Raw genomic sequence first — 26,249 nt, forward strand, 5'->3', positions numbered from 1 at the left:
TGGATACATTCTAAGTTTAACAACATAGAGTGAAGATGAGGGGTTTTTTGCACATGGACATGCACCATTTGTTTAAAAGACTGTCCACACCCCATGAATTCCCTTGGCACCTCTACTGAAAGCAGTTGACCTTACAAGGGTGGATCCACTTGTGGACTCTCTTCCGTTGATTTATTTTAATTATTATTTTTTAAGTGCCACAATTTACATTCCACAGAATTTGCCATCCTCAAGTGTACAAGTGGGTGGTTTTAGTACATTCACATCCTACCCCCGAAAGAACATTGCACTGATCTCGATGTCTATCTTTCGTCTAATTCCTTGCTGTCTGTATTGTAGCTTTGAGGTTTTCAAATACAAACTTTGTTCACCTTTTTCAATATTGTTTTGAGTGTTCTAGATCCTTTGACCTTTTATGAAATTTTAGATTCAGCTTATCAATCTACAAAAAAAAAAACCTTGAAATTTTCATTAAAATTAGGTTGAATTTATAGCCCAACTTAGGGAGAGTAAGCATTTTAACTACACTCATTCTCCATCAAAACACAGTATATCTCCATTCTACTTAGATATTGAATTTCAACAGTTTTTGAATTTCCAGTGCTTGAGTCTTGCACACATTTTGTTAAATTTGACCTTTAGTATCTCGATTTTTTTTTTTTGGTGCTATTTTAAATAGTACTAGAGTTTTTAAATTTTCAAGTTCCATTTTTTCTCTACCAGTATATAAAAATACAGTTGATTGCATTTATTAATTAATCCATTTATTCATTTCTGTGGTACTGCAGATTGAACCCACGGCACTCTACCACAGAGCTACATTCCCAGCCCTTTTTATTTATCTATTTTTATTTTGGGATAGAGTCTAAGTTGCATTTATAGCCCAACTTAGGGAGAGTAAGCATTTTAACTACATCCATTCTCCATCAAAACACACTGGCCTTGAACTTGTGATCTTCCTGCCTTGGCCTCCTGAGTCTCTGGGATTGCAGGTGTGCACCACCATGCCTGGCTGATTTTTATATATTGATTTTTATATATTGTATCTTAAATTCTCGCTAAACTCTTTAGTTCTAATCACTTTTTTTGTGTGTTCCTTAGTATTTTCTATACAGAAAGTCATGTCAATGGGAAAAGTAAAAGGATAGTTAGATAGTTCCTGCTGAATGGAACTGGGTAGAGTGGACGTCTTCACCTTCCTCCAGTACCAGGGGCCCTGTTTGGTCACTCACCGTGAGGAAGGCTGCAGACTGTCAGTGATTCCTAGCTGCCTCTTACCAGGTTGAGAAAGTCATCTTCTATTCCCAGTTTACTGAGAATTTTTGTCCCGGATTTGTTGAATTTTGTCAAGTGCTTGTTCTGCATCTCTCAAGATCATCTTAAGCTTTTTCTATTTTTTTTAATTTTTTTTTTTTTGAGAGAGAGAATCTCTCTCTCTATTTTTTTTTTTTTTATGTTGTTGTTGTTGGTAGATGGACACAACACAATGCCTTTATTTTTATGTGGTGCTGAGAATTGAACCCGGGTCCCACCCGTGTTAGGCGAGCGCTCTACCGCTGAGCCACAATCCCAGCCTGGGTTTTTCTATTTCAATGTGCTCCTCTGGTGAGTCATTAATTTTTAAATATTAAACTACTTTACATTGCTAGGGTGAAACATTTCTTGGTAACGATGTATAACACTTTTTATATACTGCTAGATTAACTTTGCTAATTTTTTTTAATATTTTTTTTAGTTGTAGTTGGGCATAATAACTTTATTTTATTTATTGTTATGTGGTGTTGAGGATCAAACCCAGGGTCTTGCATTGTGCTAGGCGAGTGCTCTACCGCTGAGCCACATTCCCAGCCCCAACTTTGCTAATATTTGTAGAAGACTTCTGCATTCATGTTTATGATAGTAGCCTGTAGTTCTCATTCATTTGTACCAATGTATTTATTTGGTTTTGGAACCATAAGTGGAATTAAGTGCTTACTTCTTCAGCACTTACAGCAAGCCAGGTGTTGTGATGCACACCTGTAATCCAGCAGTTTTGGAACTGAGGCATGAGGGTGTAAGGATGGCCTTAACTTAAGAAGGGCCTTAGCCTAAGTAACTCCATTTTGAAATAAAACTGCACTCCTGACCAGGTACACCTATGGAGCCCTCCAATATGGTCATCAGGCACAGCCTGATAAAATAAGTCACTTTCCACAACCCTGATAAAACTCAAGTAAAGTTTCTATCATTTGCCTTCACCCCGATAAAGGCAAAAGTTCAGGGCAGAGACCACCAGACTAGATGACCTCAGAATGAAAGATGTCACTGAGAAACCTGATAACAACTAATAGGGATTGAAAGGGTGGTCAGAAGCCCCAAAATTTAGCATAAATGATGGAGCAAATGAGCAGATATTCATCTAGCCGACACTGATGCACACAAGCCTGAGCCTGATGAGGATCTGGACTGACATCCCAACTGTTCTCATCCATCTGTCCTCACCACTCTCAAACTCTACAGCAGCCTCTTGACTCTGGTGAGAAAAAGACTTCTCCTTATGACCATCTCCTCAGCCAGCCCTCAACTCAACTCCACCCCAGGAGAAGCCTCTATCGGTTCCTGACCTGGTCGCTGCGGTCTGAGTGAGTGTGCATCTGCTGGACTTAAGACCTAAGACTTAAGACTTTAAATCTAGCATTTAAGCTTGGCGTGCAGAGGGAATGTCTGCAATAGGTCTGTCTTGATTGAGTATGTTTGCAGTGCTTAGAATTAATAAGAATTGTTTGCTTTGAATTGATTATGTCTGTTGCAATGCCCAGCATTAAGGATTATCATTCTTTGATTAAAAGAACCTATAGAGTGATATTGTATGATATGATTTGAGTAAATAAAACATTGAAAAGGGAAGAAGCACACGGATATTCTTTATCTCTCCCCTCGACTGTAGATGTCAAACTTTTGCCATTGTGACAGAGGGTCACAAGTTCAAGGTTAGCCTGGGCACCTAAGCAAGACCCTGTCTCAAATTTAAATAAATTAAAAGGATTAGGGTTATAGCTCAGTGGTAGAGTGCCCTGGGTTTAATCCATAGTATCTCTCTCTCTCTCTCTCTCTCTCTCTCTCACATACACACACACACACACACACACACACACACATACGGAATTATGAGTGTGGCTTCCTCTTCTAGTTTTTGGAAATTTGTGTAATACTGGTATTATTTCCTCCTAAGTTTTCTAAGCATGGGTAGGATTGACCTCTGAAGCCATCTGCCTCTATGCACAGGTTCTAAACCGAGTGAAGGCGTATGAATAGGTAGAGGGCTCTTCAGGTCGTCGCGTCTTCTGGAATAAGCTTTGGTCCTTTGTGTCTGCCTTTAGAAAACTTTTCTGTTTCATCTACATTGTAGAATTTCTTGGTGTGAAGTTATTCATTATATTCCTCAATTGTAATGTACATATAGGGATGTCCCTCCTTGGTGAGGGCGATGAGGTGGAATCCACAAACGAACCAGCGTCCACCTGGCTCTCTCTAGTCTTCAAGAAAGACCTGGGTTGGGCTGCATTCATACCTCGCTTTGTACATGGAGGAGAAGGGTCCCCTGCAGCCAGCTGAGTTGCGAGCTGGGGTCAGGGCTCTCGCAGAGCCCACAGAATCGGTGGGAGGGCACCACAGGAGCTTCCTGGTCAGACAGCCCCTCTTCTCCCCCTTGGGTACCGACAGCTGGGGAGGAGGTCTTGCCTCCTGTGAAGGGGGCCCACTTCCTGGAAAGTGACCTTTATTTCAAATGTGGGAATAGGAAGAAGGGAGAGAAATCCCTGAACTGGAAAATAGGGAGATCATTGTTATATTAAAACCATGCCAGGTTTGCGTGAATTTTGGAGGAGAAACGTTGAACTTCTAAGGGATCAGAGTATTCTCTCTATGTGTCCTGTTCCTTCTCTGCTCCCTCCTTTGCCACCTCAGTACCAGGTGCAGGCGGATGCAGAGCTGGGTTTCTGGGGAGGAGTAAAGAGCTGAACATTTAAGGGCTTCAACTGGGCCTCTGGTTAACCCCCAGAAAGTACGTGGTTTGTGAGGCATGCCCTCTGGGTAGTCACTTTTCCTCTTTTGGGGGAATTACTGAGACAGAGGTGAAGTCTGTCAGTGCCAGCCAAGGGGTAGGAAGGGGCCAGCAGGTTCCTTGTGGGCTGTGTGGACTGATCCCAAGTGGGACAGAAGAGGTTTGCTTAGCTTCGACAGCTGAGAGGCAGAGGAGAGAGTCTATTCTTCTTCCTGTTTACCTGTACAATTTTTGTTTGTTTGTTAATTGAAAAAGTAGTTTGGGGCTGGGAGTGGTGACATATGCCTATAATGCCAGCTACTCTGGAGGCTGAGGCAGGAGGATGGCAAGCTCAAGGCCACCTGGGCAACTTACCAAGATCCTGTCTCAAAATAAAAAAAGGGCTGGGGTGGGGCTGTGGCTGTGGCTCAGTGGTAGAGTGCTCACCTAGCATGTGCGGGGCCCTGGGTTCCATCCTCAACATCACACAAAGATAAACAGATAAAGGTATTGTGTCCCTCTACAACTAAAAAATATTTTTTAAAAAAAGGGCTGGGGTGTAGTGGTAGAGTGCCCCTGGGTTCAATCCCCAGTAACCGCACCTGCTCCCCATCCAAAAAAAAGAAAGAAAGAAGGTAGTTTGGGCAGGAAAATGAGAGAGCTCCTATAGACAAAAAAAAAAAAGAGTTAAATGCCTCACATGCCTCCATGCCTGAGTTATGCAATCCAGAAATTCACTGAATAGACGGTTTTCTCTTAAAAAGAAAAAAAAAGGAAAGAAAAACAAAGATCTTGTGCTGTTGTTTTTGAAAAAGATTTATTTGAACAAGTTCATAAACTGAGGGGAGCCGCCATCTGTCCCCATATAACCATGACACAGGAAAGGGGGTTTACCTTTTAACAAGGGATTTTGTGGTCCGGAGTAGACTCTACATTGGCTTTAAGTGCTTTTTCATAGTCCAGTATATACAAAAATGGTTTTTTTGTTAATATTTAGGTGGGTCCTGGAACCCACCCCAATACTAGAGAGGCCAGGGGGCTTTAAGCTTGAGGAACTGGTGTGCTGGCTCCAGCCTCCATCCCAACCCCTGTCCCCTGTCCCCCCTTTTGTCAGTGTTCCCACTTGATAGAGCTCAAGTGGGATCCAGCCAGCATGGTGGCCAGACCTGTAATCACAGCTACTCACAGCTACTTGGGAGGCTGAGGCAGGAGGATGCAAGTTCAAGCCTCAGCAATTTAACAAGACCTCCCTCAAAAGAAAATTTAAATAGGATGTGGTTCAGTGGTAGAACACCCTGAGTCCAACCCCCAGTGCCACACACAAAAAGCTTTATATAGTTGTATATAGGTCTGATAGGGTCAGATTCAGTTTGCTGGGTGGGTCCAGTTTGCTGAGCCCCAGTATAGATCAGATTTGGACTCAGAGCTCAGGCTTCTGACAGCGAATAGTACCAGGGGCAACGTGAGGGCTCAGGAATGTGAGTAAATGAATCCACTTGATGCATAGTATGTAAAAGCTTGTTCAGTAATGTGCCCTTAATTTCCTCCCCGACTCCCTTCTTGTAAATCAGAGTTTTAATTGATTTAACTTGGGGTAATTATACAAGCACAGAAAGGATTTGAATGCTTTGGGGATAGCAATTAGTCCAAGAGCCCATCAGGCTTAATTTTGAGTTCTAGCTTCTATATTTTTAAAGGCTTGATTTTTTAGTGTTTAAAAATAGAGCTTTGTATGTGAGAGCAAGCAGGTTGCAGGGTGTGGGGGGCTCTCGTTTCCTTGGGGGTGTACTACCGTGGGCACTCACCTTTTCCAGGTTTGTGTTTCTCTTTATCTGCTGCCTCCTGCCTGATTCCTTGTAGGTAGTCAATGTCTTTCCAGAGCATTTAAAGCTGGCTTTAATGATATTTTTAGAGAAACATAAATCTGTCATTGCTACCAAAAGAACTGAATCTTGATTTCCAGGCCCATTGAAAATGGAGTTCGGATGACTCCTGACCGGCTGGTTGATATTGGCAGAGGCCAGGTGACCACTGTGCAGCTCATTTGTTGGTTTCTAGCGGCCAGTTGGGTTTGCAGTTCCCTTTAGCTCCTGATTGCATGTACTAGGCAGTGAGTCAGGTTCTTATCCTTCTAGAATGTTTTGTTAGCAAATCACTTCAAGGAGAAGAGAATGACTTTGTGTAATATTTTATAATTGTCTTCTAGATTTTTTTAACCTGAATATGAGTTTGCTTTCCAAAACTCTCCATTTCTCACCTAAGAAACATATAAAATAAGGACTATGTTAATATGAGCATAAGAAGTCTCTGAAGAACCCCTTTAAATAGTACTTCAGTACACAGTCAGTCCTGTTCCAGGCCAGCCAGTCAAGGGACTCAAGGCTCAATAAACATACTTTGAGCAACTGCCAGCAAGTAAGTTGAAAGCTCCGGCAGGCCTGGAAAACAGACCAACCATGTGCTGTGTCTCTTAGTAGCCAAGTGTGGAAAATCACTGTTTGATCAACAGCCAGCAGGGCCGGGGCCCTGGATGGGCACAGAGGCTCTGACTGTGCGCCCCAGTGTCCAGGACCACAGACGTCCCATGCACCCCTCGTCCATACCTCTGGGCAACTGACCTTGACTCTGCCACTCTTCTGTGAACCCAGGTGGTAAACACAGAGCAGTCTGTCTTGTTTTGTTTATTGCATGTTAGGTTCCAGAAAGTGACTAAGCCTAAGAGGCCACCATCACTATTTGTAGAAGTACTTTGAAAATATTCAAATTCTGTGGAAACCCTAATCTAATATGCTGAGTGTCTGCTTTTGATCAGGGACTGGGGAGTGTGCTGGACTGTTGACACTGGTAATAATGACCGAGTCCGAGCGGCCTGCAACCTGCCTGCCTTTCCTGAGCTCCTTTAGCTTTTATTTATAGGTCAGTTTCTTTGAGCTTTACTTTGCATTCAACCAAAGTCCCAGATTAGGCATACAGGAGGAGGTACTGACAGATGGCTGCCCCATGGAACCACCTGGAACAGGATCCATTGTCACCATCTCCCGGCCCTGCAACGTGCCGTGCCTCCCAGGGAGTGCCCACTGCCCGCTGAGATGGGTCTCGTGGGTCCTAGATCACACTTCACAGCTAGAGCTATCTGTGCCGTCCCCTCTGAGCACTGAGCCCTCTGTTTCAGGCCCAGCTCCCTGGGTCACATTAGGGGTCTGGGGCACTTTGTTCTCTCTGGGCCTGGCTTTTCTGGCAGGCTATGGATCTGAAGTGGTGGCAGAGCCCCTCAGAGTGAGATGCCCATGGATTTGCACCGGTATCCTGTACGTAAGGGCTTTTGAGTGTCCCTAGGGACAAGACTATCTTGCTGTGTAGCCTGGAGCAGGACCTTGAGCAGGACCTAGAGAGTGCAGTGGATCTCTCAGCATAGAGCAGGTGGGGCCCGTGCTGTCACTCCAAGGTGGCTGCCCTGTTGCATTTAACTGCCAAGTTGCAGGTGGTACCAGAATTCCTAAGAGGCACCGTAGGGCATTGGCACCTTCTCTGGCATTGGAGCTGCTGGACCCAGACCTGTTTTCAGGCATCTGTTAGCTGCCAAGTCCCCTGGGAGCAGCAGGGGCCAGCTGCATGACTGCCCGGGCTGTGCCTGGCCCTGGTGCCCAGCAGGTCATCTGTCCCTCCAGGTGGGAGCAGGGAAGGTCAAGTCTGCATTGGTGGTCAGTGTGCGTTCCGAAGATGGCACCACAATAATTTTTAATATGATGGGGCCTAAAAGAGTAATTTTATCATAACCAAGAGTAAAATCCCATGGAACGGTTGCCAAAGGCCGTGCTCCTAGGACCCCCTAAAGCACCATTTGTTTCCCTAGATTGTGAGGGTGGCGGGGGCCCAGCCTCTGGGTTGAAGGCGTGGTGTCCACCGGCCTGCAGTGAAGCCAGGGGGTGCTCTGCCAGCCTCATTCCGGGGCACCCAGAGGGGCCAGTGGGGCTCGGCTGCAGCAGGAAGCCCTTGACTTTCCGAGAGAGGCTGGCGAGCGGGAGATGAAAGCATCAAAGCGCCCACAGGATGCGCCGCAGCCCTGCCTGGCACGGCGCCAGGCCGCAGGGAAGGGTGACCTCAGACCCCTGGTGCTCGCAGGCCAGGCCCGAGTTTAAAGTTCACGGCATTTTGTTTTTTCACCTGCTTCCTACAGTTCTAAGAGACTTCTGAAGAATTAATGTGTAACTATATCAGACACTCGGCCTCCTCTCCTGGGAAGCAGTGTGACCACGGGGGAGGGGAAGAGATTGCACTGAGAGGCCACGGGGTTTCTGCGGAAAGTCCTCCCGGGAGAGGACGTGCCACCAGCAGTGCTGCCTGCTGCGTTTCCAGCACCCCGTCACCTGCGTGCATGCTCCGGGCAGATGCCCAGAACACAGCTGCTGCTGGTCACCTGAGGACTAGGGCAGTGGTTGGCACTGTGTGTTCAGTTGGGACGGGGTGGCCTGAGCTCCGCCCACTGTGCCCTGCATGAACTCTGCAGGATGCAGCTTGGACACAAGATGGCGAATAATAGGAGCTAAGGAGGCGCAAGTGAAAGGACAGGTGAGATCTGTGCTGGGCAGTTCCCTGGCCAGAGGCTGTGGTGAGAGCCCACGGCCCCCAGCCTGCAGTGAGGGGCAGAGCTGCTGGCCACCCCAACCTGTCCCTCTACTGCTGACAGCGGGCACGGTGCCTTGTGAGTGATGGGTTTGTCCGTAGAGAAGAGCTGGAAGGGACAGTGCACGGATTTCCTCCTGCTTCCTTGTGTCTGAATTTGAACACAAACAGAAGGGACACTTTATTGAGGCACCTTTCTTAAAGGTCACTTTGTGAGAAGGCAGTGACTCTTTAAAATCCTTTGGCAAGTCAAGAATAAGGAAGTATCAGCCCTTTTCTCATGCAGCTCACCTGGTGTGATTTGGGGGTGGACAGGCATGTGAAATAGTGTCCTTTGTAAACTGTCTAATCAACTCCGAAGTCCTGCCTTTTACACTCTTGCCACCAGGTGGCTAGGAGGGAAGTGAAGCAGGCCGATCCACGATCACATGGAGACCCGATCCTCTCCATTTCCGCTTCAGTGATGAAATATGAAACGATAGACGGCCTGCGCTTCCCGAGGGACTGCCAAGCAAGTGACAGGCGTGTCCAGCGGTGCCGGCCAGAGGCACGTTGCCATGAGGGGTTTTTTTGATTTTTGTTTTTTTTAAAATATTGACAATTTAAACCAGCCAGATTTTGCTGAACTCAAACTTTTTGAGGCTCCCTGAGCCCATTCCACCTCCAGACTGACCCCTGGATGGTCGCAGTGTTCCTGGCCAGCTGGTTTTGGGACAGAGGTTCAGCTTTGGGTTCCTCAGTCCCCAGGCAGAGCACACCTCAGCCCTGAGAGTTCACGAGGAGGCGGCCCTCGCGCCCAGGACGTTGTGCTGTCCCGCGTGAGACTGCCTTTGATTCTGTTTCAGGGGTAAGAGGTGTAATCCATGCCTGAGGGGTGGGGACACAGGCTTTCAGACTTCCTCACAGCCACATCTGTTAGAGTAAGGACAGCAGCATGTGCCACAAATTGTACTTTCTCCCGGTATTTGTTACAGTATCACAAAGAGAAAGGGATCCTATCCCACGACAGGACCTGCCCGCTCCTGGCCTCGGGGTGTACTTGGGGTGCTCCTCGGTACTCCAGTTTATTAGTCGTGACAAGCCACCTCTTGGCTATACACCATTTTGTCCACAATTTGCTTTTCTGATTCAAAGCGAACATGAGTGTCTTAATCCTCTAATGGGAATTAATTGCTTGTTTCAGTGCTTAACTCTGATCCTTTCTCCATCCCACAGGGACAGGTTGCTTCCTGAAGGATCTCTGTGTGTTCAAAACATAATCAAAAAAGGTAAGGATGTTTTTCTTAGGAGAGAAGCCAGAAATGTAGAATGATTTTTGTTGTAGGAGCCAGCCATGTTTTCAAACTAACGTTACATTATAAAGGACACACTTACAGATATATTTCCTAGAAAAGAAGGTTAACTTCTATTGCCTGGTTTCTTGTTTGGGAATAAGCTATCATTTGCTGCAGAAGAAGGTCACGTTCTGGGGCTCATCACGATCCTCCTGCGTGGTGTCCTCTTCTGAGCACTCTTGCTTCTCAGCAGTAAGACCATAGCCTGTACCCAGATGGCTTGGTTTCCTCTCCCACTTCTAGGGTACTCATTTATATTTCTAGAGGCTTGATCAAGAATGCAGTGAGCAGATCTTTTTGTAAGATCTTGCTAAAGAAGGCAGTTGGACTAAGGAGGTCAGGGAGGAGGGAATGGGCTGCATCTGGGGCTCGTGCCTGGCACACAGTAGGCAGTTGGTAGAGACTGGCTCACAGGGAAACACGACAGACTCTCCCCCAGACCTACGACTGCTGGGTGGTGGCGGTGGCTTTAGAGTTAGGGCTGCTGTTGTCACAGTGCACTGTGTCTTAAATGTCTACCCACAGAACACTGGGCCACCCCATCTGATGTGGCTCTGCGGGGCTGGGCCCACGCGGTGTCTGTCCTGTAGAACCCTGCTCCTTGAGTGTCACTGTTCAGGCTGCTTGGGGACCTCTACTTCACATTAAACCAGATCTGAACAGCAGCCCTGATCTTGCTCTGGAAAAGCCCACCAGTCGCACCTAAGCTGCCCCCGTCTGTTCTGTATTAAACCAGGCTCTTGCATTTCACCCAAGACTCTCGCCATCACCAGGGTGGTGGGAAGCACCGGGGTGCCGGAGGCCCAGGGCGAAGACGCGGTACCTTCCCACGACTCTCAGGCAATGGCCCTTCCCAAGTGTGGCCCAAGGGCCCGCTTGGTCAGCGCAGGGTTCCCATGCTGTCCTGGGCCCAGGAACCCATGTACGCTCTGCGTCGTCCTGGCCACTGAAGTGCACTTCTCATGTGTCCCACTGGCTGCGGTCTTCACAGCAGCCTTGGAAATGGCTGCACGTGACAGCAAGGAAGGCACATTAAAGCCCCAGCTGGGAGACGTAAAGGGACAGTAAAGGTTAGAGCAGAGATAACAAAACGGAGATCAGAGGAAAACAATGAAATACGAGTCGGTAGACAGAAAAGAAGGGCAAAGTCGACCAAATAACTAACACCAGAAACCTTACGGAAATAAAAAGGGCCACAGGAGGGGTGTGGACAGCGTCCTGCAACCAAAGGGCTGGCCAGGTGAGGCAGCCGGCAGAACCCCAGCAAGAAGAGGTCACCACCGACAGCTGCTGCGGAGAGTGAGAGAGAAGTGCTCACCCCACACTCCCCCAAAGGAAAAGCCCAGGGCCAGATGACTTCTCTGGTGAGTTCTACCCAATACTTAAAGAACTAGCCCCGGTCTTCCTGAAATCAATCCAGATTCACTCCATGAAGCCAGCATGACCTTAGGACTACAGCCGGCAAGGACACTGAAGAGGTCTGCAGACCAACATCCCCCATGAGGACTGATGCCACACACATCCTTACGAGCACATAGCCCACAGAATTCACCATCCATTAGAAGTATCATGTTCATGGTTAAGTGGGATTTACCCCGGGAATAGGAGGGTGGGTCAACATACAAAAATCAATCACTTTGCCTGCTTAGTGGCCATACCTGTAATCTCAGCAACTCGGGAGGCTGAGGCAGGAGGATCACAATTTTGAGGTGAGCCTCAGCAACTTAGCAAGACCCTGTCTCAAAATTTTAAAAAGCTCAGAAGTAAGAGCTTTCCTGGGTTCAATCCCAAGTGCTCCCTCTATCACATACACTTTAACCACCGTAATATACCACATTACAGAATGAAGGAAAAAAAACCTGGGTCGTCTCAGTTAATACAGAAAAAGCATCTAACAGGATTCAATGCTATTTCTTGGTAAAAACACTCCAACTAGGTGTGGAAGGAAAGGACTTCAACAGAGCAGAGTCATCTGTGGAAAGCCTCCAGCTTACCACTCTCACCCCGAAGATCAGGAACAAAGCCCTCACGCCTACTTTCACCACCTCCACCCAACACGTAGTAGGAGACTCGGCTGGAGCAATCAGGTGAGAAAAAGAAACAAAAGCCATCCAAATTTGAAAGAAGTGAACTTGACACCATCGTCTTGTCTATTGAAAAAAACCTAAAAATTCCACCAAAAAAAAAAAACCTATTAGAAAGAATAAGTGAATTCAGTAAAGTTTCAGGATATAAAATCAACACAAGTCAGCTGTATTCTTATATACTATAACAATGAACCATTGGACTAACATAAAAAAGAATAAAATACTTAGAAATGAACTAAACCAATAAGCTTAACCAAGTGGGTAAAATATTTGTACACTGAAAACTATCAAACATTGAATGAAATTAAGACACAAAAGGAAAGACATCCCATATTTGTGATCTGCAAGATAATATTGTTAGAATGTTGGTACCACCTCAAGCAGTCAACCTACATAACACAATCCTTATCAAAACCACCATAAATAAGAAATTCCATCCTAAAATTCATATGGAATCTCAAGCCTCCCCCAAAAGAAAAACCACTATTAAAAAATGACAGTATTGGAAGTTGCATTCTTCCTGATTTCAGAATTTACTATAAAGCTGCAGTAATCAAAATGGTGACATAATAGTATAAAGATAGACATTACACCAATGAGACAGAGTAGAGGACCCATAGATTTATTCCTGTGTATACAGTAATGAGCTTCATCAAGGTGTCAAGACCATTCAATGGGGAAAGGACAGTTTATCAATAAATGGTGCTGGGAAAACTGGATATCCACATGCAAATGAGTGAAATTAGACCCTTATTTCATATTTAAAAATTAAAATAGATCAAAGAGCTCAAAATTTAGAGCTAAGTGTATAAAACTTAGAAAAACAATTTGGGAAAAGCTTCATGACTTGGATTTGGCAGTGACTTCTTGGGTATTACACAAAAATCATAGGCAACAAAATTAAATGTCTACCCACGGAACATTGAATTAAAAATGAATTGGACTGCATCAAAAATGTTTTCGTGTATTAAAGGTCACGGTCATCAGAATGAAAAAGCAACCCATGGAATTAGAGCAAATAAATGCAAGCCATATATCTGGTAAGGGGTTGTTATCCAGAAAATAGAACTCCTAAGACACAACCACAAAAACCCAGCAACTCAATTAAGACATTGGGTAAAGGACTTGAAAAGACATTTTTCCAAAAAAGAGAGATGGCCAATGAGCTCAGGAAAAGATGCTCAAGGTCACTAAGCCATAGGAAAATGCAAATCAAAACCAACAACGAAACACCGCTCACACCATTAGGATGGCCACTATCTGAAAGCAGCTGCAGAGCAAGGGCCGGGAAGGCCGAGGAGAGACTGGAGCCCTCTGTGCCACTGATGGTCCTGCATGTAACAGGGTGGATCAGCTGGGAGACAGGGTGGCAGGCCCTTAAAAAAATTGACCATGTGAATTCATGGTTCCACATCCAGAATAACTCAAAGCAAGATCTCCAAGAGGTATTTACACACCCGTGTTTGTAGCAGTGCTATTCACAATAGCCAAGAGTTAGAAGCAACCCGCGAGTCCCTCTGCAGATAAATGGATAAGTAGAATGTGGTATAGCCATATGGTGGAATATTACAGAGGATTAAAAAGGAGGAATTCTGACCCAGGCTGTAGGAGTGAACCTTGAGGACCTTATGCTAAGTGAAGTAAGCAGTCACTAAAAGACAAATGTGACATGATTTCATTTATGTAGGGAACTTAGGTTAATTAAGTCTGCTCTCCCCAAGCTCTGGCCTCCCCTTCCCACTCTGCGTGCAGCTGGACGGCACTTCCCGGAGAGGCTTCCGGAGGCCTCAGGTGCGCCGTGCTCCTCACTGTCCCCACTCTGGGACTCGCAGCACCCCGGGGACCAGCTTGTCTCCATGTCTTGATGCACAGCCTTGTGGAGGCAGGAGGAGGCCAAATGTCCTGTGTGCTTGATCAGCCTCGTGGAGGCAGGAGGAGGCCGCTGTCCTATGTGCTGGGCACGTGCCCAACTTGCCCCTGCGCTGCACGGGCTTTCCTTCTCCTGTAGTTGTGGCCTTCTCTTCCCCTTCCTCTTGTCTCAGCAGCAGAGGTGCGTCCCCTCTCAGTCCCTGCTATCTGCCTGACATCTTTGGCCATCGCTAGCCCTCCCTCTGGTGCCCACAGTGGACCTCACTGGTTGCTCTTGGTGAGCCGGGAAGCCCGTCATCCCATACTCTACGTGCTCATCCATCCCACTGCTTCCTGTCTGTTGCACATCAAAGGTGAAGACACCGTCCGTGTCCCTGTGGAGGGGCTGGGCCGTGCAGTGGGAGGAATAAGAAGTGGAAGAGGGGCAAAGAGTGAAAAACAAAACCCACTAGTCTACATCATAACCTTTCATAATCCAGAGGGTCATGGAAAGACCCACACGTGTGAACTGTCTCCTACCCTGTGGTACTCTGTATCACCTCAGGGCCCTGCCAGCTGAAAGGCCATTTTTGCCAGATGCAGGCCCTCAAAACTCCAGAACAATGAGCTAAATGAACATCTTTTCTTTATAAAGTTACTCAGCCTCAGGCATTTCATTACAGTAACACAAAACAGACTCAGACACTACTCAAACAACCTATATGGCCAGAGAGGAAAGCATGCAACAAAATTTTGAAATAAAACAAAAGTAATGCGTTAAATCCCCCATACTACAAAAAGAGAAAGAAAAGAAAACAGAATTGAGTGGTAACTGACTTAGCCTGGAACCACCAGAACCTAATCTTAGGTTCCTGCATAATGAGAAGGCCTTGAGATGTCAGCTGACGGGTGTTTCGGAATCACAGGCCAGAGGTGTGTGAGGGCAAGGCTGGGAACAGGGAGGGCTGAGAGGCTGTGCAGGACAGAGACCCCAGGCTCCCCTCAGGCCCAGCCGAGGACAGCAGGCCACTCCTAGAGAGCTTGGCAGGAACACCTGGGTACTGGGAACACAGACCCATCTGAGGACGGCTGTGAGTGACACTCCCCAAAGTGGGGATTTTACTGTCTGAGTCCCCCAGTCTGTCCTCAGAGCTGGCCCAGAGCTCGCTCCCTGTCTACTCCAGTCTCACTTCCACAGTATCTCAGCTGTCATTGTGAACGGCTGGCCAAGGACTGCGACAGCTGAAGAGACCTCGAGGAGACCAACAGACAGGAAAGAGGAAGTCAGAGGACAGCCACGGGGAGGAGGAGGACGTGGGCCTGGGAAAGAGCAAGAGGCTCAAACTGGAGGACAGGAAAAGACGCTGGAGAGAAACGGGGGGCGAGTAGCAGAAGTGGAAGGAGAAGTGGGAAACCCTGGAGCGGAGGAGGAGAGAGCAGAGGTCACTTCAGGACATGCCCCTGGACACGAGGAGACCCAGGAAGAACCGGAGGGAAGAGGCAGGGCCTTCCTCAGGACCAAGATCAAGAGTGTGCAGACTGGATTCCAGCACGAGGAACCAAAAGGGAGTCCCACGAGCCTCATTTCAGAATCCAGGGGCAACACGGAACCCCAGAAAGGAGATGCAGCTCCGCAGGCTGCGCACGACCCCAGAGCACGGCCTCGGCAGGAACAGGAGCTAGAGATGCCCCTCACTCCTGGAGGCTCTAGAATCCTTTGCCCGCCATATCATTAACCCCAGGTGGGAAAGAGAAGCCTCAGCAAGGCGAGGGAGTGGGCCTAGGGTCCCCCCAACACAGAGAGCCACAGGCTGCGAGGGTCAGCAGTGTCCCCGGGCCAGGCTGGGCAGAGGGCTCTGCAGGCACAGAGAAAGCAGCAGCGAGGAGACCAGGAGCCAGCAGGTTCTAACGGTGCTTCCAGAAAAGTTGAGGCAGGGTCCCCACCATGGTGACAAGCCCAAAGCAGTCTTCATGAAGAAGAAACATTGCCCAGGAGAGGACATTTAACCACAGGGCGCTACAGGTCTCAGCTGAGAGCAGTGTCGCCACCGTTCCTGGGCTGAAATGATGAGCACTGGACCAGAAAGGTGCGGAGTCTCTTGGGAGGACAGGGGACAGGGTGGAGGGCACGTGTTGGCTGCCACGCCCCCCAAGGTGGCTGCCGAGTGCTTCCTTCTACAGTTAATGAAGAGTCAGCACAGACAGGTTAAGGGATCTACTCTACAGTGTGAGCCCCGTGTGAGGACCCGGATTCCAGCAGGTGATCCGTTCTGAAGTCAGCACTCTATACTGTGCTCATCTGCTTCAGAGTAGAAGGGAGACATAATTTTTTTTTAAGAGAGAGAGAGAGAATTTTTTAATATTTATTTCCTAGTTTTCGGCGTCACAACATCTTTGTTTGTATGTGGTGCTGAGGATGGAACCCGGGCGGCACGCATGCCAGGCGAGCGCGCTACCACTTGAGCCACATCCCCAGTCCAGGGAGACATAATTTAAAGCATCAAGAAATAGTATTGGCTCGGGAAGCTGAGGCAGGAGGATCACACGTTCAAAGCCAGCCTTAGCAAAAGCGAGGTGCTAAGCATTTCAGTGAGACCCTGTTTCTAAATAAAATACAAAAATGGGGTGAGGATGTGGCTCAGTGGCTGAGTGCCCCTTAAATCCCCAGTACCAAAAAAAAAAAAAGAAGAAGAAGGAAGGAAGAAAGAAAGGAAAGGAAGAAAGAGAAAGATCCACAGTATAAGGAGTAGCAGTCAGCAGTGTGGAAATACCCAACAGGACTCAGAGTGTTGCCTCTGGGGAGTGGATGGACACGGAGTTGCACTTTCTTGCAAAGCTATTTACAGGCCCTCGATGCACCTTTTGGTTCTTTTTTGCTATGCTGGGATTGAACCCAGGCCTCCTGCACACCAGGCCAGTGCTGTGCCGCTGAGCCCCGCCTCAAGCCCTCCCAGGAAGTGTTCTGAGCTCCTGCACCGGGAGCCCCATCGCCAAGGCGTCTGTCCAAGAAGCCTGCAGAGGGCTGAGAGGCAGGCTTTGAAGAGGCCCAGCTCCTCCTCAACGTGTATCTCCAGGTTTGTCGGAGTCTCTCTGTCGTTAGGTAACAGTCTGGCCCAGACCCAGGTGAGCAGTCAGTGTTTGCCTTCCCCGGGGGCAGGGTGGCTGCTGGCAGTCACAGTGAGTCCATGAGGCACCATCGTCCTGGGACCTGGGGAAGGAAGTCCACCGGTGCCGTGGTTAGGCCTGTGGTCCTACCTGCAGGACCAAGCGCAGACGTGGTACCAAAACCTCCCTCTCTCTGGGGCTGGATTCGGGGGACTGTTTTACATATATGTTTGCTTATGATTATTCCTAATGTTTCTATAACAAATATTTATTGTGCCAATTTAAAAGTCCTTTTAAAAAGATTGAAAATTAGTGGCTTAAGAAACTGGAAGTTCTACAAGGCTTTGGCCGAAACCAGGCTGTTCCCCACTGGACAGACAAGTGTGTCTTGAAAGGGCTGCTTTCTCCAAGAGAGCAGCTGTAAAGGTGCCTGGCGTTTCCTGGGACCACAGTGCCCACCACATGGTAGTCAAGAGCAGGGTCACTGCTGGGGCCCTGTCAAGTGTCTTCTGGCCTTGAAGCTCTTCCACTGGGGGGGATGGGCCAGTGAGGTGTGGGTGTGAGGAGGTTTGTGGTATCAACAGGTCAGGCCTGTGGTCCTGAGAGAGGTTGGCCTCTTTCAGGTGATGCCTGGTAGGCTGCTGGCACTCAGTGGGCAGCTCAGGAAGTAGGTCCCCTGTTGCATGCTGACTCTGTGGCTCCCCCTGAGCTTGTTTGGCTGCCTGAGCCAGGAGACCTGGGTGGGCTGTGCAGGGCGGCTCTGGGGAGGGGTCAGTCTGCCAGGTGGCACAGAGGTGTCTAGCATGCCCCATCTTCCTGTTAGAGCAGACTGGCGTCTTGTGGCTTTGAGCTTAGCTCTGGGGGCCAACAGGTCCCAAAGTGAAAATCAGGGCTACCAAAATGTTCTCTCAAATGCATGAAAGATTGTTGAAATCACAGACAGTTTGCCTCTTCTCCAGACCAAGGGTTGGCAGACTACAGGTCTGGCCTGGCACTACTTCAAAAGGCCCGCAAGCTAAGAATAGCTTGTACATTTTTAAATGGCTGAAAAAAAATCAAAATCTTTCATGACATGTGAAAATTGTAAGAATTTCCAATTCATGTCCATTAAGAAAGTTTGATTGGAGCCAGTGCAGTGGTGCAGACCTGTAATCCTGCTACGTGGGAGTCTGGGGCAGGAGAATCACAAGTTCAAGGCCAGCCTGGACAACTTAGGGAGACCCCCCCATCTCAAATATTTAAAAAGAAATTAAAAGAGCTAAGGATGTAGCTCAGTGGCAGACTGCGTGCCTAGTGTACAGAGGCCCTGGGACCACTCCCCACTGAGGGAGAGAAGGAATGGAGGCGGGGGGGGGGGGGGGGGGGGTAGTAAGTTTGGGAGCTGTCACAATCCTCAGTGTGTCTATGGTCAGCACCGTGGAGTGGCCCTGAGGGAATGCCAGCCAACAATGCCTGCTGGACATTCTCTCTGGCGCTTTCCACACAGTTTGCACCCCACACACGGGGGTGGCAGTTCTTCCCACTTCATGACGTGCCTGCACCCTCTCTCCTGCAGCCCCTGCAGACAGATGGCCCTTGTCTTCGTGTACGGCACCCTGAAGCAAGGCCAGCCCAACCACAAAGTCTTGCTGGACTGCGCCAATGGCTTTGCAGCCTTCCAGGGTCGAGGACGCACGGCCAAGCCTTACCCCCTGGTGATTGCTGGTGAACACAGCATCCCCTGGTTGCTCCACCTCCCGGGCAGGGGCCACTCTGTGCTGGGCGAGATCTACAGGGTGGACGAGCACATGCTGTGCTTCCTTGATGACTTTGAAGGCTGCCCTGACATGTACCAGCGCACCAAGGTGCAGGTGGAGGTGCTTACGTGGGAGGGCGAGGGCTTCCCGGGGGACAGCGTGCAGTGCTTTTTGTACAGCACGGCCACCTACCCGCCCGAGTGGGTCCACCTCCCCTACCACGAGAGCTATGACTCGGAGGGACCCCATGGGCTGCGCTACAACCCACGAGAAAACAGGTGAGAAGGGCCGGTGGGGCCACGGTGAGGAGAGGGCACTCTGCTGGGAGACCTCAGCTCAGTCTGTACCTGAATGCTACAGCAGACTGGTGCCCTTTTCAACAGACATTTGCAAAACTCAATTGGGAAAAAAGAAGCCAATCTATCTTTTAGTGGAATCGATTTTGCAAATAATTTTGACATCCCAACAGCAAGATCATACCCCTGAATCTTTCCACCCAGTACCACCTCATTGCTTGCTGCTTTAAGGGCCTCATGGGCTTCTGAATGTACTAGAGGAGGAAGCCTCTGGATCTGAATTCCCCTGAGTGCACCTGGAGAACTCATATGCTCTCCTGCTTCCCTCCACTCTGCTGTCTTCTGATGATGATGTCCTCAGTGACTGGAAAGATGGCTGCCGTCAGGTTGGCAGCTGGCTGAATTGATTCTAGCCTGTAGCACCAATAAAGGAAATCTGAGTAAATACTTATTTTGGGTGGTTCAATATAATAATAAAAAAATAAAGAAAAGCATGCTGTACTGGAAATATAGCCTCATTCTTCATAATTATGAGAACACACACAGACTACTGAAGATAGCGCTTAAAATTCAACAAGATGTTTTGGGAATTAAAATATAAAGGTGTTGGTGTTTGTTTGACTCTTTTTAAATAGATTTATTTGAATCTAGCAAAATAATGAACACCCACTTGCCGGCATATGCAGGTGAGCACCCAGGTTTCACATGGAGGTTCATCTGCACCCAGACCCCCGCAGCCAGCCCGCCACACCTCCTGAAGGCACAGGACTTGGGGGTGGGCCTTTCGAGAAGAACCAACACATTAGCAATTTGTTCTTCAGGCCTGACACAAGGCTTAGCTTCCAAATACAAACAGCACTTAAAATAATGTTAGCAAGGCACCAAGTACCAATTACTGCCCCCTCTATCTGACGGTCTGTCAGCGGGCTTCACGTCGGCGAGCGGCTCTGCTGCTCGGCTCTCTTCTGCTCACCAGCAAAGTCTGCGGTGGATTCCAAGAACTCAGAACAAATGGAAATGCAGCTGCTGCTCCTCAGTGGCCTCGTTCTGGCTGGGGAGCTCACTCACCCTTCAACTTAATGGTAGACTGGGTCGCTAACTACATCTGGCACAAAAACATGATCATTATTTTTAGCCTCTTTTTTCTTAACTGGAAACTGGCTTCACAAAACACAAAAGGCAAGGCTGGGTGTCAGCTGAGGAGCTCGGGTGAGACGGCCCGAGGGCCCAGTGGGGACGGGACCTGGACAGTGCGCCTGTCCTCGGGACAATGCAGGCCGTGGCCCAGCTCAGCCAGGGGGCCCCAAAGTCACCTCCTAGGACTCGGCCATCCAGCATGGCGCCTGCATAGAATCACAGCAGGAAGGGGTTTTGAGAAGTCATCCTGGCCACCTCGTCCTTAGGAAGTCAGATAATCAGCCCCAGGAGTTAGTCTTCAATTATGGAAGAAGGAAGGTGATCAGATTGTAAGATGGCAAATGCTGATTTACTAGAACTGGAGGCAGAGAACTGGAATCCACATTTCTAAAAGGGATCACAATGAATGCTAGTGTTACATCAACTGGCACAGCCTGTCGCTTATGTGTACATTGTCTTCATTCGAAAAAAAGGGCAAACTAATATTTAGACAAATGCTTCGTTTTATTGATTTAATTTTGACACTAGGAAATCTCACAGAAGTACAAATCATATGTATAATTGTTTATATCAATACAAATTTCCATTGGTGATTTTTTTGGCAGAATGTCGGTTTTGACTCTTCTGTGGAATAAATACGAGATGTAGATCCGGCTGCACAGAAGTGTTCCCGTGAAACACTTGACTAAATCGAGTGTGAGAGAATAATACAAATGGCTAATTAAGTCGGGTGATGCCTGAAAGGCTATAAATACTTCATTCCAGCTCCACGAGCAGATCCCCTTCTCCGACTGTGTCTCCAGCTTTACAGTGCACCAACTTCACCTGGAATTCAAAAAATGGGGGGAGAAGAGTCATAAGCTCCAGTCCGAAGGCAGCAACCCCCTACTCCTTCTCTGGAGGGAACTGACTTTTGGGCCAGGGAGCTCTGGCCTGGGGGCATCCTGAAGATCCTTAGGATGTCCCTCACCTCTCCCTCTGGGCTGACAAGGACAGAAGAGGTGCAAAGAACGTCTATATATGTACACACACACACACACACACACACACACACACAGTCCAAATAGATGCTGATGCAAAGGAGAAGCTCCCCAGCCAATCTCAGCCCCCCATGTGACGAGAAATGCGACCTTCAGGAGCCTCGAGGCCTGCCCTTGGTGGCATGATGGAACGTGGGACTATGCCCTCTCATTCTGCCCGTTTCTCCTCAGTGTCGTCAAGTTGTGCTCGCCAAATCTGTGTTCAGATTTAAAATGAGCAGGGAGGGGCCAGAGTGTGTGGAGACGGTCCCCGTGCCTTCCTGGAGGCAGCCACTTGGGTGTGAAAGTGCACGTGGGTTTGTGCTGACTGGCAGCACCGGCCGTAGGCAGACACCCAGAATGCCAGTGACGTCTGGGGTGGTGCGCTGGCCAGTGTCCCCGCCATTCGTGGTGAGAGTCCAGCCAGGCTGTTTTATCTCAAACTAGAGCTGAGTTTTTAAGAAGGATGTGAACCCGTGCAGGAATATTCCAAAGCCCTCTCAGCAGATGCCATTTGGACTGAAGTGCCTAAATGACAATCCTGATGTCTCCTCTGATTATGTGTCGTGACGTTTTACAGTCACTAGAGACCCTGTCCACTGTGAACCTTTTCTCTAGGAGGAAATATGGCTCTCTCGGCCCAGGGGAGGGGGGTGGTACGTGGAATGAGCAGAGGGACTCCAGCTTGCAGGGGATGGGCCAAAGCACAGAATTCGCTCACACCCAGCAGCCCCTGAGAAGCAGCTCTGGGCTGCTGAGGGCAAAGGGTTCTGCGTCCCTTGAGACTGCTCCATGAGGAAATCCAAAGACATGCAATGGGCTTCACACTGCTGCAGGAAGCGAGGCCACGCTCAGCCCAGCCACATGGGGACCCTCAGCCTGCAGCTGACACTCTTCTTGATCCCCCACAAATCATCACAGATGAAATGTTAAATAATCCCAAAGAATAGTTTTTATGTGAACACAAACCTACATTTTCTTGTCCACTTTTTTAAATGTCATCAAAATTTTGAAAGGATTCCTGAAACACCACAAATCATGCCCTCCTACTGTGCCAAACCTCCCTGACAAGGTGGGGCCACCTGTACCTACTCCAGCCTGGCAGCCAGCTCAGGGCTGGCCAGTGTGCATGGGGACCTCTGCTCTACCTACTGGGAGCTACAGGGATCCCCTTGTCCTTCTCTGAGAATCAGTCCCTTTGACTTCTGGAGTGACAGACAGAGGCTGTGTATCTCTCTGATGTAAACCTGGTCGTGAACTGATGGATCTCTCTTTACACCCAAAGTCCCCACGGTGTGGCCACAGTGCAGGCCACAGCCAGCCTTTGCTGCTGTTCTCACGCCGATCATGCTCCGCTGTGCAGACACTACCAAACCAGACACCCTTCAGAAAAGGGTCATTTTCCACTAATGGCATCCCCTGAGTCCTGGGAAGAAAGTGAAACGATTGCTTCACAGGCTTTTTGTTTTCCTCAAAGAAAAAATACACTCAAAAAGTTTCACTCTTAACAAATTTCAGTACTGTCACACCTCCTTTTCTCCCTGAATCATTAAGGTCCACGTGTGTGCAAGGGCAGCGGATCCTCATGATCTACAACTGAATTGTTCTCTTCATGGAAAAATTATCTTGAAGAGTTACATTAATTTTTGCAATCTGTAAAACCGTTTCCTGCTGTGTCACCTAAGTCTCAGATAACTAACTGCCTCCAAGACAGATGTAAACATTAAAAATTAAAGACCCCTTAATTTGAAAGACATTAAGGTGAAGAACAATTGTTCTTTAACTATCTGAACACAACACAGACTTCCAGACTTTCTGGAACCCACTCTGTGAGACAGGGATGCATCAGTGCAGAGCAAAGAGCTCCTGGATCTTAGCATCTTCCCCAGGGAAGAGAAAGATCACCTCTGCAGTCCCTAGCGGGGCAAACCATCCATGACGCAAAGGTGGAAGTTCTCCTTTGGTCATAAGGCTGGTGTGGACTGGTAGGAACATACCTTGCCAGTCTTCCCGGCCGCCATACTGTTCTGCATTTTCATGGCTTCAATCACACAAATTTCCTGCCCTTCTGATACCTAGAAAATGAAAGAAGAGTAAGCTGAAGTTTTAAAAGCACTCTAACTTTGCAGTAACATCCAAGAATGAAATCACTAAGGAATTCTTGGTCAAACGTACTGAAATATATGAATGACCTCTAACATTCCCATTCCAAGTTCATCTTTAGGGGACGGTAGTGAAAGGCCATTCCTTCTATCAACAAGTCCTCATTAGAAAAAAATGGAGTATTGCTTGTGGGGGCTCCCCTGGGGACCTTTAAATTTAGCTGCAAAATTGGAATATTTTCTACTTTCCTAAAATGTCCAGAATAGGCAAATTTCCCAAAACTGAAAGACTGAAGGTTTTTCTGGGGCTGGAGGACACCAAAGTAAGTGCTGTCAGGTGCAGGGTTTCGAAACTGGATAATATTGTTCTAACATTGATTATGGTGACAGTGACAGCTGCTCCTTTACAGGGTCATACCATGTGTGAGTTTAGCTCATGCAACCATTACCAAAATGGGCACATCTCTGCTGATGGTGCTGGGGAGCATCAGGCCACGAGGATGGCACCTTCCCCTGCAGACACCCCTCCTGACGAAGGCACTTCCCCCACCTGGACAACGCCTGCAGCTGGGTTCACAGGCCCCTGCTCAGGCTTCCTGGGTTCCGACGTCTGCCTTATCATGAGGGAAATCCTGGCTGAGCCCGGTTTAAACCCAGTGGGGTGAAGCCAGGGGCTTCAACCCAGGAATTGCAGACTAAAAGCCACTCTGTTTATTCACTTTTCTCTGGTCTTGACAGGCAAGCCCCCACGAGCTAGGCCAGATTTTTCTTAGCTTTATGGAAAGGGGCTCTGGGTCTTTGAAATGGCAGGACCAGGGCTCTGCGGGGTGCTGGTGGGCACTGGGGCTGTGCTTGGCCAGTGCTGCACAAGTGCCTAGAGAATGTTCTTTCCTGCAATCCCCAAGTGATCTCCAAGTCCCCTCCCGGCCCCCTGTGGGGCGCAAGCTGTCTCACTGGCAGTGCCGGGAGCCTGAGCTCTGGGTATTCTTTCCTCTGCTGTTCAGGTGGTGGGCTGTTTTTTCCTGGCACAGAAATATAGGAAGAGAGGGGATGCCAAAGCTCCGGAGCTGGCAAGGAGGAGACGCCATGCTGCCGAGCGCACAGTGCTCGCTGTCACTGCAGATTCACCTCACCTGGCATCTGCATTCCATACCCGGGGCAGAACAATGCTCAGGGGGACAGGGAGGGCAGTACCTCGGCAATGCACATGCCCCTGGGACAGTCACCCCGCCCCCCCCCCAACACCATTTAGTCCTTTTTCTCTCTTCAGAGGAAGGCAGAGACCAAGAAAGAGAGAAGGGCAGGTCCATGAAGTAGCCCAGCCCACGGCCTCCCAGACAGAGCCAGCAACAGGACTCTACTACCCTGACCCAAAGACTGGGCACCCAGGTCACAGGGGCAGGTGGCTTCCTTGGAAGTGGGTCCGAGTTGCAACAGAACACCATGGAAATTCTGTCCAAAAATTATGATTCAATCTCCACCTCTGGGCTCCGGTCACTACTCCCTTTGCAGATGGACAAGTCCCTGCCACGGGTACTTGTGTGCTGGCCTCCCACAAGCCCACCCACTCTGTCTTCCTCCATGGATATTAGAGCCCAGAGCTGGCGTGGAGCCCTGTCCACCCCTGCCCCTCAGCTTGGGTGGGTGGGCACAGCCTCAGTCCTCTGCCAGCAGCTGTACCCCTGCTACTACCCGTCCCCACTCATCCCATTGCTAGGGTCTGCTAGGCAGTCAGGGAGCCCCTGCTGCTTCCCTAAACAGATCTGCAAATAAGAGTAAGAAATGAAGCCTGCACGGGACACAGTGGTCATGCCAAGGGGCAAAGGCCAGCCTGACAATAATTCCCATAGCAAACATGCCAGTTTGGCCAGTTAGGCCAAGCCACAACTGCCCTCCAGGCCCTGCTACAGCCTGGGCACAGGGGGTGGACAACGAGTTATGGAGCTCTGCCATTACTTCTCATTGGCCATTGGCCCTGGCTAGCTGGGGTGCTTATAAACATGGACCATTTGCGAAGAGGTGACTGCAAGGGCTAGGTCCCAAATCATTAAGCAGAAGTCCAAAGACTCTGATGTAGCCAGAGACAATCAGAAGTGGGAAATCCCAAAATTACAAGTCCCTCTGACTGTGAAACTCTGGTGATTAAAAGAAGTCAAAAGGCTCTAGGGATACTGCTCAGTGTACAGTGCTCACCTAGCATGCTCGGGGCCTTGGGTCGGACCCCCAGTGCTGCATGGAAAAAAAAAAAAAAGGAGACATACACACACACACACACACACCAGAGAAAGTACGTCCTGATACAAAGGAATCCTGTCTTCTGCCCGACCAGCGCAGCACTGAAGTACACAGTGTGACCAGGGCTCTCCAAGGCCCCAGGTCCTCTCCCTGTGTCTGTGGCCATACTTACCTCATGATTTACCTTCAAATGAAAACCCGAGTCACCGCATCTCCCCTCAGCTTTATCTGTTTTATAAAGTGTTTGCTCTCACCCATGCCTAAGAGGCAGCTCTTAGAAATCAGTCCCTGATACCCCCCCGCAGCGTTGTCCCAGAGCATCATTCCACACATGCACACACACGTTCACAAACACACATGTCCACACATGGGCTTCATCTAATTTCAACATATTTCATCCTCCAAAAATCCAGTCGGGGAAACACAGTGCAGACTGCACATCGGAGAATGCAGTGGAAACAAACCACGGCGGCCAGCCTCTGGGCAGCGGCTGTCCCTGGGCGGTGTGCTCAGGGTCTGGGTGGACTGGAGCCAGGCCCAGGCTCCCCTAAGCAGCATCTCTGGGCTCTGGTGAGACCCTGCTCTCATCTGGGGCCCTGGGGCTCGTGGCCCACACTGTCCCACAAGAGCACACCACACATCCCAGCGCACGGGGCTGGGCAGGGGCCCGTGGAGGCAGCACCTTGGGGCCTGCCCTGAGGGCCTG

General features: G+C 48.9%; 2 protein-coding genes across 20 annotated transcripts in view; one reads left to right on the forward strand and one right to left on the reverse strand.

Moving 5' to 3' along the window:
• Ggact (gamma-glutamylamine cyclotransferase) overlaps positions 1 to 26,249 on the forward strand; it is a 67,536-nt gene that overhangs the window by 20,147 nt on the left and 21,140 nt on the right. For 4 of the 18 annotated variants that reach the window (XM_048800666.1, XM_048800664.1, XM_048800665.1 and 1 more), the window contains 3 exons: positions 2,500 to 2,621; positions 9,860 to 9,912; positions 10,715 to 12,497. In XM_048800666.1, the coding sequence (XP_048656623.1) occupies positions 2,500 to 2,621; positions 9,860 to 9,912; positions 10,715 to 11,046 (507 nt within the window). In that variant the 3' untranslated portion in view covers positions 11,047 to 12,497. Of the gene's footprint in view, positions 1 to 2,499; positions 2,622 to 7,952; positions 8,591 to 9,859; positions 9,913 to 10,714; positions 12,498 to 16,810; positions 16,988 to 18,573; positions 19,559 to 26,249 lie in introns of those variants that run through there. The other 14 variants (XR_007346667.1, XR_007346669.1, XR_007346666.1 and 11 more) reach the window with 8 other exon arrangements.
• The window catches only part of Pcca (propionyl-CoA carboxylase subunit alpha), a 357,476-nt gene continuing 351,899 nt past the window's right edge, over positions 20,673 to 26,249 (reverse strand). For both annotated transcript variants that reach the window (XM_015484128.2, XM_015484127.2), the window contains 2 exons: positions 23,204 to 23,281; positions 20,673 to 21,012 (listed from right to left, as the gene is read on the reverse strand). In XM_015484128.2, the coding sequence (XP_015339614.1) occupies positions 20,944 to 21,012; positions 23,204 to 23,281 (147 nt within the window). In that variant the 3' untranslated portion in view covers positions 20,673 to 20,943. The remainder of the gene's footprint in view (positions 21,013 to 23,203; positions 23,282 to 26,249) is intronic.

This window comes from Marmota marmota, unplaced genomic scaffold, assembly GCF_001458135.2.
Source record: "Marmota marmota marmota unplaced genomic scaffold, marMar, whole genome shotgun sequence".
Classification (NCBI taxonomy): domain Eukaryota; kingdom Metazoa; phylum Chordata; class Mammalia; order Rodentia; family Sciuridae; genus Marmota; species Marmota marmota.